We start from the raw sequence: 16,015 nt of genomic DNA, 5'->3' as shown, positions 1-16,015 counted from the left end.
GTAGTGTTTTAATCAACTGACAACTAATGATGATGCTTCAATATTAAAATTTATTTTTGACACTTTGTGCCTTGTAAGAACTAGAAATAAAAAATTAAATTAAATTTAGGTTCACTTTTTACAAAAGTATGATAGTATAATAAGTGACTATCAGAAATCAAAAGTATTTCATTTAAGATAAAATTCTATGGAGAAAACAGAAAGGAAATACAAGTTCAAGATAAAAATGGAATGATATGAAATTTGCAATTGCTAAAGAACAGCATGTTCATACATTTTTAAATGACTGATGACAGCTACCAAACGACTACGGTGTTATAATTTCACTTGAAACGTTTTTAAAAGACAGTTTATAAACATTTATACTTTAAAATAAAACTATCAGAAATTAGACCCTTTGATAGGATGAAAAAATCTTAAATGAACATAAAAACGCTTGAGGGAGTTCCTGGTTTCTCAAAAATATTTTCCATGGCATGTAAGCAAAGGAAAAAAACAAAAAGTAAAAACCAAAAGCAGAAATCACTGGTGTAACAGCTTTAGCTCCTTTGGATGCTTCAACATCTGACTGTAGTCTTCTCTGTGGAGCCTAACAAGCCCCAAAGAAGACATGTGTGTGACAGACCAGGAGCTGCAAAAGACAGTCTTGACCCCAGCACACATGAAGGTGATAAAGAGAGTTGGGAAAAGTGGGTAAGGGGAGAATAGGAAGGCCATAGGAATGCTCGGAGGAAAGAAGTCCCCAACAGGGGACAGCAGCTTCTACATGCCAGATAAAAGGAAGACCAGAAGGTGGGTCCTTTCCCCATGCAAAAGGTCAACACCGCCCAGGAGCAAAAACATGACCCCACACAGAGGATGACTAAAAAGCATGGTTTTGACTTTAGTATTTCTGAAAAGATGTGCAAAGAAAAACATGACTTGCATTTTATTTCTGAATTTTACATTTCTGCTTTGGCTTCAGGACAACAGTTCTTACTCCATAAGTATTTCAAGGAACCCTTGAGAAACACGCAGTTCTCCCTCCCACTCTCACTTGCATTCTCTCCCTCTCCCTACCCCTCACACTCAGACATGGTTTTATTTTTTTTTCACCTTCTTTTTCAAAGCAAAGAACTTCTAAAAATCGTATTAATTAAAAGAAGGATGTAGCTTGGCTGTTTTTTTTTTCTAATACTTGGGTAAGCACTCATATTTTTTAAAATAATTAATTTAAACAAGTGAAGAAAAGGAAAAGACACCAGGAACTGCATGCAACTTTTCCCCACAAGCAAAAAAATTCGTATCATGAAAAGCCAAGGCATGATAAATGAGCTAATTTCTCTGTAATCTGGCAATTTCTTCCACCCTATAAGGAATCCTTGGTCCCTTCTGGGTTGAATGGCTCTCTTAAAAAGAAAGACTGAGATGACATCTCATTTATGCAAAGAAATGATAGAGTACACACTCTGGTTTTGGATAAAATACTAATTTCAGTCAAGTGGAGGGATGTAATTTGCAAGCATTCTATTATCCTGTGGCCTTTTAGCATTTCCATTCTCCTTTTGAACAGCGAGAATGAGGTTCCACGTCAAACCTAAAACTCTGATACCCAGAAGGGAAAGGAATATAACAATCAAGAAACTAACTACTTAATGCAGTCTCATGTTTGCCAATTTCCATAGTGTAACTACAGACTCATAAAAAGGTGACAGGTGAGGGGCCTGTCCAACAGACCACCAAACACTGGGGATGGAAAGAGGATGAGGAGGCTGCAGAGGAGAGACATTGGCTGTGGTCCCAACAACAGCTGCCCTAACATAACTGGTATCACCCCAACAATGGCCTTAGCTACAACATTCCTTCCAATCAAAAACAAAAATGATAGGAGCCACAGATGCAAACTGCTCTAGTATTCTCAGAAAGGTGGAGTCACATAATAGAAATGTAAGTTTATCTAAATGAAGAGGTTTAGGCTTACAACCAAAAACAGAACACCACGTGGCTTTATCATCTTTCCTTCTTTAAACCAGGTGGATTGGCACACTCGCCAGGCACTCAAGGAAGCACAGGGAATGCCACAACTCAGTATCACAGGTTCTTTTCCCTTTAGGTGACCCAGACACAGCAACAGTTTTGAAAACCATAATATCATCTGTAAAGAAAGCATTCATAGGCTACTGCAGGAGCTCGCAGGAGTTCTCCAAAGGCCCACTTACCCAGCCTGAGGGGGTCAAGGAAACTTTCAGGAGGAAGTGAGGGCAGAATTGAATATAAAGCAAGAGGCATATCTGAGGAACTGCAAGGGTTTGGGCATGGTTGAAGCAGAGGTACAAAGAAAAGACAGAAAGTGGGTTGGGAAGGCTGGATCACGAGGGGTCTTTTGTTCATGCTAAGGTGTCTGCCACTTAAGTCTAAGGTACCTGGAGAACCATTAAAAAGAAAAAGTGTATGTAAGAAAGTGACATAATAAGATCTGATTTATACAAAGTCCCTCATTTAGTCATAGCACAGATGTAGGTCTAAAGAAGGTAAAGCAGGGAGTTCAGTCTATGGACTTGGATCAGTAATCCAAGTGAGTTGAGTCCAAACTTAAGGTGGCAGCAATGGGAGTGGGCATGAGCAGTCAGACTCAAGAGTTATGTAAGAGGTAAAACAACACACTGGATTACCTAAATACAATGGGTGTGCTGGTAAATGTTTAACAGTATCTTAAAAAAAATGATTGTGAACAAAATAATAACGGAAAATTTCCGAAATCTAGAGAAAGATATTCCCATACAGATGCAAGAGGCCTCCAGGACACCAAACAGACCAGATCAAAATAGAACTACCCCATGACATATCATTATTAAAACAAGTTCAGAAACTAGGGAAAGAATATTGAAGGCTGTAAGAGAGAAAAAACAAGTAACATACAAAGGTAAACCCATCAAAATCACAGCAGACTTCTCAACAGAAACATTAAAAGCAAGAAGAGCGTGGGGTAAGATCTTCCAGGCACTGAATGAAAATAACTTCAACCCCAGGATACTCTACCCAGCAAAACTATCATTCAAATAGATGGAACAATAAAAGTCTTCCATGATAAGCAGAAACTAAAACAATATGTGACCACAAAGCCACCACTACAAAAGATTCTTCAAGGGATTCTGCACACAGAAACTGAAACCCAACTTAACCATGAAAAGACAGGCAAGCACCAAACCACAGGAAAAGAAAAAGCAAGACAGTAGAGAGTAACCTCAACTTAGGTACACACAATCAAACCTTCAAACAACTAAGACAACTAAATGACAGGAATCACCATATACCTATCAGTACTAACACTTAATGTTAACGGATTTAATTCACCCATCAAAAGGCACCGCTTGATGAAATGGATTAAAAGGGAAGATCCAACAATTTGTTGCTTACAGGAGACCCATCTCACCGAAAGAAATAAGCATAGGGTTAGGATGAAAGGCTGGAAGAAGATTTACCAAGCCAATGGCCCCTGAAAACAGGCAGGAGTAGCAATACTTATCTCTGACAAAGTAGACTTCAAACCTACATTGATCAAACGAGATAAAGAAGGACATTCCATACTAATAAAAGGGGAAATAGACCATAAGGAAATAATAATCATCAACCTGTATGCACCCAATGTCAACGCACCAAATTTCATCAAACATACCCTGAAAGGTTGTGGGAGACTTTAAAACCCCATTATCATCAATAGATAGGTCATCCAAATAAAAAATCAATAAAGAAATTCAAGATCTAAAATATACAATAGATCAAAAGGACCAAGTTGATGTCTACAGAAAATTTCATCCAACTTCTACACAATATACATTCTTCTCAGCAGCCCATGGAACCTTCTCCAAAATAGATCATATCCTAAGGCACAAAGCAAGCCTCAGCAAATATAAGAAAACAGAAATTATACCGTGCATACTATCTGATCACAATGCAGTAAAAGTAGAACTCAACAACAAAAGTAAAGACAAAAAACATGCAAACAGGTGGAAACTAAATAACTCATTACTTAATGAACAATGGATCATCGATGAAATAGAAGAGGAAATTAAAAAGTTCCTGAAAGTCAATGAAAATGAAAACACAACTTACCGGAACCTATGGGACACGGCTAAAGCAGTCCTGAGAGGAAAGTTTATAGCCATGAGTGCATATATTAAAAAGACTGAAAGATACCAAATCAATAACCTAATGATACATCTCAAACTCCTAGAAAAACAAGAACAAGCAAGTCCCAAAACAAATAGAAGGAGAGAACTCATAAAAATAACAGCTGAAATCAACGAAATAGAAACCAAAAAAACCATACAAAGAATTAATGAAACACAAACTTGGTTCTTTGAAAAAATAAACAAGATCAATAGACATCCCCCCCGCCCGCCGCCCCGGGCAACCCTGATGACTAAAATGAGGAGAGAAAAAACCCAAATTAGTAGAATCAGGAATGCAAAAAGGGAGATAACAACAAACACCATGGAAGTCCAGGAAATAATCAGAGACTACTTCGAGAATCTATATTCAAACCATGAAAAGGCAGGCAGCACCAAACCACAGGATAAGAAAAAGCAAGACAGTAGAGAGTAACATCAAGTTAGGTACACACAATCAAACCTTCAAACAACTAAGATAACTAAATGGCAGGAATCACCACATACCTATCAGTACTAACACTTAATGTCAATGGACTTAATTCACCCATCAAAAGACACCGTTTGACAAAATGGATTAAAAAAGAAGATCCAACAATTTGTTGCTTACAGGAGACTCATCTCACCGACAGAAATAAGCATATGCTTAGGATGAAAGGCTGGAAGATGATTTACCAAGCTAATGGCCCCCGAAAACAAGCAGGAGTAGCAATACTTATCTCTGACAAAGTAGACTTCAAACCTACATTGATCAAACGAGACAAAGAAGGACATTCCATACTAATAAAAGGGGAAATAGACCAAAAGGAAATAATAATCATCAATCTGTACGCACCCAATGTCAACGCACCCAATTTCATCAAACATACCCTAAAAGACCTAAAAGCATATATAAACGCCAACACAGTGGTTGTGGGAGACTTTAACACTCCATTATCATCAATAGATAGGTCATCCAAACAAAAACTCAATAAAGAAATCCAAGATCTAAAATATGCAATAGATCAAGTGGACCTAGTAGATGTCTATAGAACATTTCATCCAACCTCTACACAATATACATTCTTCTCAGCAGCCCATGGAACCTTCTCCAAAATAGATCATATCCTAGGGCACAAAGCAAGCCTCAGCAAATATAAGAAAATAGAAATAATACCGTGCATACTATCTGACCACAATGCAGTAAAAGTAGAACTCAACAACAAAAGTAAAGACAAAAAACATGCAAACAGCTGGAAACTAAATAACTCATTACTTAATGAAGAATGGATCATCGATGCAATAAAAGAAGAAATTAAAAAGTACCTAGAAGTCAATGAAAATGAAAACACAACCTACCGGAACCTATGGGACACAGCTAAGGCAGTCTTGAGAGGAAAGTTTATAGCCATGAGTGCATATATTAAAAAGATTGAAAGATCCCAAATCAATGACCTAATGATACATCTCAAACTCCTAGAAAAACAAGAACAAGCAAATCCCAAAACAAATAGAAGGAGAGAAATAATAAAAATAAGAGCTGAAATCAATGAAATAGAAACCAAAAAAGCCATACAAAGAATTAATGAAACAAAAAGTTGGTTCTTTGAAAAAATAAACAAGATCGATAGACCCCTGGCAAACCTGACTAAAATGAGGAGAGAAAAAACCCAAATTAGTAGAATCAGGAATGCAAAAGGGGAGATAACAACAAACACCATGGAAATCCAGGAAATCATCAGAGACTACTTTGAGAACCTATATTCAAATAAATTTGAAAATCTAAAAGAAATGGACAGATTTCTAGATACATATGATCATCCAAAACTGAACCAAGAGGAAATTAATCACCTGAATAGACCTATAACACAAAATGAAATTGAAGCAGCAATCAAGAGTCTCCCCAAAAAGAAAAGTCCAGGACCTGATGGATTCTCTGCTGAATTCTATCAGACCTTTAAAGAAGAACTGATACCAACCCTCCTTAAACGGTTCCATGAAATAGAAAGGGAAGGAAAACTGCCAAACACATTTTATGAAGCCACTATTACACTTATCCCAAAACCAGGCAAAGACACCTCCAAAAAGGAGAACTATAGGCCAATCTCCTTAATGAACATTGATGCAAAAATCCTCAACAAAATAATGGCAAACCGAATTCAGCAACACATCAAAAAGATTATCCACCACGACCAGGTAGGCTTCATCCCAGGGATGCAGGGGTGGTTCAACATACGAAAATCAATAAACGTAATAAACCACATTAACAGAAGCAAAGACAAAAACCACTTGATCATCTCAATAGACGCAGAAAAAGCCTTTGATAAGATCCAACACCATTTCATGATAAAAGCTCTAAGAAAACTAGGAATAGAAGGAAAGTTCCTCAACATTATAAAAGCTATATATGACAAACCTACAGCCAGCATTATACTTAACGGAGAAAAATTAAAACAGTTCCCTCTAAAATCAGGAACCAGACAAGGATGCCCACTATCTCCACTCCTATTCAACATAGTACTGGAATTCCTAGCCAGAGCAATTAGGCAAGAAGAAGGAATAAAAGGAATACAAATAGGTAAAGAAACTGTCAAAATATCCCTATTTGCAGACGACATGATCCTATACCTTAAAGACCCAAAAAACTCTACTCAGAAGCTTCTAGACATCATCAATAGCTATAGCAAAGTAGCAGGATATAAAATCAACATAGAAAAATCATTAGCATTTCTATACACTAACAATGAGCAAACGGAAAAAGAATGTATGAAAACAATTCCATTTACAATAGCCTCAAAAAAAATCAAATACCTAGGTGTAAACCTAACAAAAGATGTGAAAGACCTCTACAAGGAAAACTATACACTTCTGAAGAAAGAGATTGAGGAAGACTATAGAAAGTGGAGAGATCTCCATTGCTCATGGATTGGTAGAATCAACATAGTAAAAATGTCAATACTCCCCAAAGTAATCTACATGTTTAATGCAATTCCCATCAAAATTCCAATGACATTCATTAAAGAGATTGAAAAATCTACTGTGAAATTTATATGGAAACACAAGAGGCCACGAATAGCCAAGGCAATACTCAGTCAAAAGAACAATGCAGGAGGTATCACAATACCTGACTTCAAACTATATTACAAAGCAATAACAATAAAAACAGCATGGTACTGGCACAAAAACAGACATGAAGACCAGTGGAACAGAATAGAGGATCCAGATATGAAGCCACACAACTATGAGCAACTTATCTTTGACAAAGGAGCTAAAAATATACGATGGAGAAATAGCAGCCTCTTCAACAAAAACTGCTGGGAAAACTGGTTAGCAGTCTGCAAAAAACTGAAACTAGATCCATGTATATCACCCTATACCAAGATTAACTCAAAATGGATCAAGGATCTTAATATCAGACCCCAAACTCTTAAGTTGATACAAGAAAGAGTAGGAAATACTCTGGAGTTAGTAGGTATAGGTAAAAACTTTCTCAATGAAACCCCAGCAGCACAGCAACTAAGAGATAGCATAGATAAATGGGACCTCATAAAACTAAAAAGCTTCTGTTCATCAAAAGAAATGGTCTCTAAACTGAAGAGAACACCCACAGAGTGGGAGAAAATATTTGCCAATTATACATCAGACAAAGGACTGATAACCAGAATATACAGGGAACTTAAAAAACTAAATTCTCCCAAAACTAATGAACCAATAAAGAAATGGGCATGTGAACTAAACAGAACTTTCTCAAAAGAAGAAATTCAAATGGCCAGAAAACACATGAAAAAATGCTCACCATCTCTAGCAATAAAGGAAATGCAAATTAAAACCACACTAAGATTCCACCTCACCCCTGTTAGAATAGCCATCATCAGCAACACCACCAACAACAGGTGTTGGCGAGGATGCGGGGAAAAAGGAACCCTCTTACACTGTAGGTGGGAATGTAGACTAGTACAACCACTCTGGAAAAAAATTTGGAGGCTACTTAAAAAGATGGACATCGATCTACCATTTGATCCAGCAATACCACTCTTGGGGATATACCCAAAAGACTGTTACTCCAGAGGCACCTGCACATCCATGTTTATTGCGGCACTATTCACAATAGCCAAGTTATGGAAACAGCCAAGATGTCCCAGCACTGACGAATGGATTAAGAAAATGTGGTATCTATACACAATGGAATTTTATGCAGCCATGAAGAAGAACGAAATGTTATCATTCGCTGGTAAATGGATGGAATTGGAGAACATCATTCTGAGTGAGGTTAGCCTGGCTCAAAAGACCAAAAATCGTATGTTCTCCCTCATATGTGGACATTAGATCAAGGGCAAACACAACAAGGGGATTGGACTATGAGCACATGATAAAAGCGAGAGCACACAAGGGAGGGGTGAGGATAGGTAAGACACCTAAAAAACTAGCTAGCATTTGTTGCCCTTAACGCAGAGAAACTAAAGCAGATACCTTAAAGCAACTGAGGCCAATAGGACAAGGGGACCAGGAACTAGAGAAAAGGTTAGATCAAAAAGAATTAACCTAGAAGGTAACACCCACACACAGGAAATCAATGTGAGTCAATGCCCTGTATAGCTATCCTTATCTCAACCAGCAAAACCCCTTGTTCCTTCCTATTATTGCTTATACTCTCTCTACAACAAAATTAGAGATAAGGGCAAAATAGTTTCTGCTGGGTATTGAGGTGGGGAGCGGGAGGGGGCGGAGTGGGTGGTAAGGGAGGGGGTGGGGGCAGGGGGGAGAAATGAACCAAGCCTTGTATGCACATATGAATAATAAAAGAAAAATGAAAAAAAAAAAAAAAGACCCAAATAGAAATATTAGGAGAATCTATATTCAAACAAATTTGAAAATCTTAAGGAAATGGACAGATTTCTACATACATATAATCATCCAAAACTGAATCAAGAGGAAATTAATCACCTGAATAGATCTGTAACACAAAATGAAATTGAAGCAGCAATCAAGAGTCTCCCCAAAAAGAAAACTCCAGGACCTGATGGATTCTCTGCTGAATTCCATCAGACCTTTAAAGAACTGATACCAACCCTCCTTAAACTGTTCCACAAATAGAAAGGGAAGGAAAACTGCCAAACACATTTTATGAAGCCACTATTATACGTATCCAAAAACCAGGCAAAGACACCTCCAAAAAGGAGAACTATAGGCCAATCTCCTTAATGAACACTGACGCAAAAATCCTCAACAAAATAATGGCAAACCGAATTCAACAACACATCAAAAAGATTATTCACCACGAACAAGTAGGCTTCATCCCAGGAATGCAGGAGTGGTTCAACATATGAAAATCTATAAATGTAATAAACCACATTAATAGAAGCAAAGACAAAATCCACTCGATCATCTCAATAATGTAGAAAAAGCCTTTGATGAGATCCAACACCATTTCATGATAAAAGCTCTAAGAAAACTAGGAACAAAAGGAAAGTACCTCAACATTATAAAAGCTATATATGACAAACCTACAGCCAGCATTATACTTAACGGAGAAAAACTAAAACCATTCCCTCTAAAATCAGGAACCAGACAAGGATGCCCACTATCTCCACTCCTATTCAACATAATACTGGAATTCCTAGCCAGAACAATTAGGCAAAAAGAAGGAATACAAATAGGTAAAGAAACTGTCAACATATCCCTATTTGCAGACGACATGATCCTATACTTTAAAGACCAAAAAACTCTACTCAGAAGCTTCTACACATCATCAATAGCTACAGCAAGGTAGCAGGATATAAAATCAACATAGAAAAATCATTAGCATTTCTGTACACTAACAATGAGCAAACAGAAAAAGAATGTATGAAAACAATTCCACTTACAATAGCCTCAAAAAAAATCAAACACCTAGGTGTAAACCTAACAAAAGATGTGAAAGACCTCTACAAGGAAAACTATACACTTCTGAAGAAAGAGATTGAGGAAGACTATAGAAAGTGGAGAGATCTCCCATGCTCATGGATTGGTAGAATCAACATAGTAAAAATGTCTATACTCCCAAAAGTAAACTACATGTTTAATGCAATTCCCATCAAAATTCCAATGACATTCATTAGAGATTGAAAAATCTACCATGAAATTTATATGGAAACACAAGAGGCCACGAATAGCCAAGGCAATACTCAGTCAAAAGAACAATCCTGGAGGTATCACGATACCTGACTTCAAACTATATTACAATGCAATAACAATAAAAACAGCATGGTACTGGCACAAAAACAGACATGAAGACCAGTGGAACAGAATAGAGGACCCAGATACGAAGCCACACAACTATAACCAACTTGTCTTTGACAAAGGCACTAAAAATAGATGATGGAGAAATAGCAGCCTCTTCAACAAAAATTGCTGGGAAAACTGGTTGGCAGTCTGCAAAAAACTGAAACTACATCCATGTATATCACCCTATACCAAGATTAACTCAAAATGGATCAAGGATCTTAATATCAGACCACAAACTCTAAAGTTGATACAGGAAAGAGTAAGAACTACTGTGGAATTAGTAGGTATAGGTAAGAACTTTCTCAACGAAACCCAGCAGCACAGCAACTAAGAGATAGCATAGATAAATAGGACCTCATAAAGCTAAGAAGCTTCTGTTCATCAAAAGAAGTGGTCTCTAAACTGAAGAGAACACCCACAGAGTGGGAGAAAATATTTGCCAGCTACACATCAGACAAAGGACTGATAACCAGAATATACAGGGAACTTAAAAAACTAAGTGCTCCCAAAACTAATGAACCAATAAGGAAATGGGCAAGTGAACTAAACAGAACTTTCTCAAAAGAAGAAATTCAAATGGCCAAAAAACACATGAAAAATGCTCACCACCTCTAGCAATAAAGGAAATGCAAATTAAAACCACGCTAAGATTCCACCTCTCCCCTGTTAGAATAGCCATCATTAGCAACACCACCAACAACAGGTGTTGGTGAGGATTCGAGGAAAAAGGAACCCTCTTACACTGTTGGTGGGAATGTAAACTAGTACAGCCACTCTGGAAAAAAATTTCGAGGCTACTTAAAAAGCTAAACATTGATCTACCATTTGATCCAGCAATACCACTCTTGGGGATATACCCAAAACACTGTGACACAGGTTACTCCAGAGGCACCTGCACACCCATGTTTATTGCAGCACTATTCACAATAGCCAAGTTATGGAAACAGACAAGATGTCCCACCACTGACGAATGGATTAAGAAAACATGGTATCTATACACAATGGAATTTTATGCAGCCATGAAGAAGAACGAAATGTTATCATTCGCTGGTAAATGGATGGAATTGGAGAACATCATTCTGAGTGAGGTTAGCCTGGCCCAAAAGACCAAAAATCGTATGTTCTCCCTCATATGTGGACATTAGATCAAGGGCAAACACAACAAGGGGATTGGACTTTGAGCACATGATAAAAGCGAGAGCACACAAGGGAGGGGTGAAGATAGGTAAGACACCTAAAAAATTAGCTAGTATTTGTTGCCCTTAACGCAGAGAAACTAAAGCAGATACCTTAAAAGCAACTGAGGCCAATAGGAAAAGGGGACCAGGAACTAGAGAAAAGGTTAGATCAAAAAGAATTAACCTAGAAGGTAACACACATGCACAGGAAATTAATGTGAGTCAACTCCCTGTATAGCTATCCTTATCTCAACCAGCAAAAACCCTTGTTCCTTCCTATTATTGCTTATACTCTCTCTACAACAAAATTAGAGATAAGGGCAAAATAGTTTCTGCTGGGTATTGAGGGGGTAGGGGGGAGAGGGAGGGGGCGGAGTGGTTGGTAATGGAGGGGGTAGGGGCAGGGGGGAGAAATGACCCAAGCCTTGTATGCACATATGAATAATAAAATAATAATAAAAAAAATGATTGTGTGATTTGCAGTGTTCGCCAATTTCCACAGTGTAAATGCTGCCCACATGATGTCTGAAAAGAATTGTGTGCGGTGCAAAGACAGCTCCGCCACCAGTATATGCATGTTAGAAATGAGAAGGGGAGAGACTGGGAAAATTCGAAGCCTTTTCTGACCTAGAGACCTGGGCAGGGTAAGAAAGGGCAGGAAGCTAACTACAGTTCTTAAGCTTTATTGGGGGCATTCTGAGTTAGAGAAACCTGTAAGTTTCTTTGTAAAGATGTCCAGCAGGCAGCTGGATATGTGAGTTTTGAACACTACATAGAAAAATGTAGTTAGACATTATAGTTGACACAAAAGCCAGGAGGAGCTGTGCACAGATCAAAAAGACATCATGGTGAAGGACAGAACCCTGAAAAACACTAAAATCAAAGGGGTTAATTAACAGAGAAGCAGCACACTGAGCCATCTAGAAGGAACTTACAGAAAGGGAGAAATTTGCGGGCCAATTTGACAAAAGCCATTCACAGATAACCATTTTACTAAAAAGTAATTCATTAAAGTTGCCAAAATTATCTATTTTAAAAACCTATTTCTTTTAATTATCGGTAAACAACTGTTCATTAGATGGACTTGTTCTCAGCAAACTGGCCCATTTAAAGATAGGAAGCCAAAAGAGAAGCTGTTTTCAGAAGCGGAGGAGTCAGGAGCAGCAAGTGCCCCAGGAATGGGCGTGGACTTCAGGAGGGAACTGTCCTCAGGTAACTTTACTCCTCACACTCCACAGAATGCCAGGAGACCAACAGAAAGAGAAGAAGCAGCTGTGTGCAGAAGCTGTCACTAAACATAGAAACAGAGAAGACCCAGACAGAGAGATCTGGTTCTTTTTCCTTTTGTTTATAACCTGTGAAACTCAAGTATGTTTACATGTTGAATTGAAAAACCCAGCGTTTAAGGAGAAGTTGAAGCAGAAAACAAGGGGGAGAGTAACCCATGGCCTGATGTTCCCCAAGAGGAAGGGAATAAGATTCAGAGCAAAGGGGAAGGAGAATGTCCCTAAGCTATTTCTGGTGCAATCCTTCTGTTTGGTCATTTCCTTTCTTCATGACAACCAAGGTATGTGTCATTCACCCAGAGGTTCCCATATAATTTCATATGAATCTTGTGAGAACATTTTCTGATTGATACTGGTCTATATACTGAACCAAACCTTAAAGCCAGCTAGTCTCATAGCTTGTTTTCACAGAACTATCCTTAAGTGTTTGTACAAAATTGTTTGGACCCTCATTTTTCATTGTCCTCATCTCATCCTCACTATCATTCTTCTTTCCTTGCAATATCCTACTCCTTTCACCAAGGAGAGATAGTGGAGTTTTTTTTGTTTGTTTGGTTTGGTTTTGGTATCTAATATATTCAAAACTTAACTTCACAAGTATGTGATGCCTGCACCGATTTACTTGTACTCTTAGAAACATTTCTTTTTCAGAAATGTGCCAAAGGCTTTCAAATCAAGTCAGTGGATGGCTTAAACATCACCAATATTACATCAGCATAATGCCTTGCCAAAACTGTTGCCTAATCATTATTAGTTACCAATTCGTGCATATGAATTTACTGTCTTAAACATATTTATCTGTTTTCTAGTTACTTTTGGATCTTTTCTAAATTAAAGCTTAGACTCTGCTCCAAGGATAGAATCATAAAATAATATCCTGGTCACAATGCCACCATATGTTATACTTTTCTACAGGTATAGTATGTGAAGATTTGTGTTCACTATATCGTGCAGCTTTGTCTTTCCTGTGTAGCTAGGAATCCGGGAACAATGAGATAAGCCAGGGGCTAAAAGGAAGAGAAAAACCCCTAGGAGAAACTTCACACACTTCTGGGACAAGACACAGGATCCTAGGATCCTTATGAATAAGCAAGTTAAGAAAAAGTTGTCAAAAAAGAAAACATCTACATCTAGCGTAGTTTCAATTCAGCTCTCAAGTGATAGTTAATAGTGCTTTCACTTACGGTTTGTATTTTTGTTTTCTTTTACTTAACTAACAAACATGTCTGACCTTTTGAGAATTTATGCAAATACCAATTCTTAAAGAGAAATTTCTGGCTCTTAGAGTAGAAACTCCTGCTATAGGACAGACAAAGAGATAATCCAGCTAACTGCCAAAATGAGACAGCTGCCCCCAGTGAGAAATTCTAAAATTATACCTCAGTACAAAAGAAAAACAAACAAACAAAAACCCCAAAGGGAATCACCATTAAGCAATATACTCTAGGGTCATTAAAGGATATTCAATTTTACATTGAAAACCAAATCTAGTGGGAAAGTCCATACTTGAGCTATCAATGTCAGGCTTTTTTTGTTTTTAAAGAAACAAATAAATTAGTAACCTACCGTCTGTCTGGGATTTACTGAGGAATATTGTGCTGGCCCGAGGATGGTCTGAAGGATTGAATTCCATGTTCAAATCTTTAAAGAAAGAAAAAATATTATATGAATAATCATTGATAATTAGCGAAAGCTAAGATTAATTTTCAATTTTTTCAACCTTAAATTGCTAATACTTTCAAGATTTGTAGAAATCTATAGTTATTATGTTAATAATTCTTTTGATTCAATTGAGAACACTGCTATTTAGAACTCTGAAAAAGCGATACACAAAAATTAGATGCTTGCCTGGAGATCATTAGCCTAAAAAACTCCATTTTCCTTTTTTAAAGTCTGCTGTGCACCCAAGAGACTACGAAATGGAGCAAAGATATCACATGAAATCAAAGACGGCTACGCACTGCAACAAGTTTACATAAACCCCACAGCTCAGTAAGTGTAATTTCCTTGTCAAAAGTGATTAACACAGGGCATCCCCCCACCATGCTCTGCTTAGTTAACAATTATTTTGAAAGGTAGCATATGAAAGATAGACACTGCCTATCAACCATTTGAGGGCCTAACCTGGTCTGTGCATGTGTTCTGTTGATCCATTCATGTTTTTTAATTAGGCCAACAATAAAAAAATCAAGAGATTTCAAACACATATCACAAAGAAAAACAACCCTATTTCCAGCTTCTTTGGAGAGATTAGGTATTTGACAGCACCTGGCCCCTTCAGAGGGGACTTTTGACGTCACCTGCCCAGGCTCCAGTTTTCTCCCTTCCTAACGCTCAGTGACCCTTCTTCCTTTCCTGCCTTCCCAACCCAAGAGGCATTTGCTTCTGCAATCCCTGCCTTAGAATAATCTCCAAGGGTCAGAGACTTGTCAGTTTGATTAAATAACTTAGAATCCTGCCATACTAAGAGTTTTTCCAGTTTAAATTAAACAACAATAACCTGATGACAGAGGAAAAGAATGGCTGAACAGACCAGAAGAATCAAGTTAGGGGAGAAAAGAAAGAAGATGAAAGCCTCTGGAAAGTCAGCACAGTCTTCAAATTTGCTTATGGCATCACAGTAAAAACTATTTGAGGTTAAATTATTTCAATAAATTTGCAAAGAAATCTAATCAACTCCAATAAAAACAGATTGTGCCTATCCTTAACTTCAATAGTTTATCAAGTCAAAGAGAAAAGAAAACAAGAATTGTCATAAAGATACTGAAGACAACACATAATCTCTTATCCATGCAAAGACCTGGATGTGAGACAATGTCTGCACTTGCCTCCTGGCCTTTAGTTCCCAACCTCTAAGCAGAATTTGAGTAAAGAAACACATACTGAGTCTAAAACACATGCCACTTCAACTGACTGGTCCTTCTGATACTATGTAACTTCTATCAAAGTCACACCAGGGATTCACAGTTAAAGGCTTTGAGGGGTTTTAATGGAAAGAGAAAGGACAAGAAAGGCACAATTTTTCGAGCATTGCTAAACTATGAAAAGCTAGGCCAGAAATGTCTAGTGAAAGTGGCTGTCTGTGAAGGGATTTCCTGCTCAACTAGGATCTTGGATTTTTAAAAAAGTAATAATAGATGTGCTATTAAATTTTTTTGAG

General features: G+C 37.6%; 1 protein-coding gene across 14 annotated transcripts in view; it reads right to left on the bottom strand.

Moving 5' to 3' along the window:
• LOC109700328 (cyclin-Y) overlaps positions 1–16,015 on the bottom strand; it is a 666,198-nt gene that overhangs the window by 520,624 nt on the left and 129,559 nt on the right. For all 14 annotated transcript variants that reach the window (XR_012442082.1, XR_012442074.1, XR_012442079.1 and 11 more), the window contains one exon: positions 14,422–14,496. Coding sequence is in view for 4 of the 14 variants with exons in the window: in XM_074056412.1 (XP_073912513.1) it covers positions 14,422–14,496 (75 nt within the window). In the remaining 10 variants the exon portion in view is untranslated. Of the gene's footprint in view, positions 1–14,421; positions 14,497–16,015 lie in introns of those variants that run through there.

The sequence above is a fragment of the Castor canadensis genome, chromosome 15, assembly GCF_047511655.1.
Source record: "Castor canadensis chromosome 15, mCasCan1.hap1v2, whole genome shotgun sequence".
Taxonomy (NCBI): domain Eukaryota; kingdom Metazoa; phylum Chordata; class Mammalia; order Rodentia; family Castoridae; genus Castor; species Castor canadensis.
The sequence above is the reverse complement of the archived record's forward strand: the minus strand, read 5'-3'. Positions and strand labels throughout refer to the sequence as shown.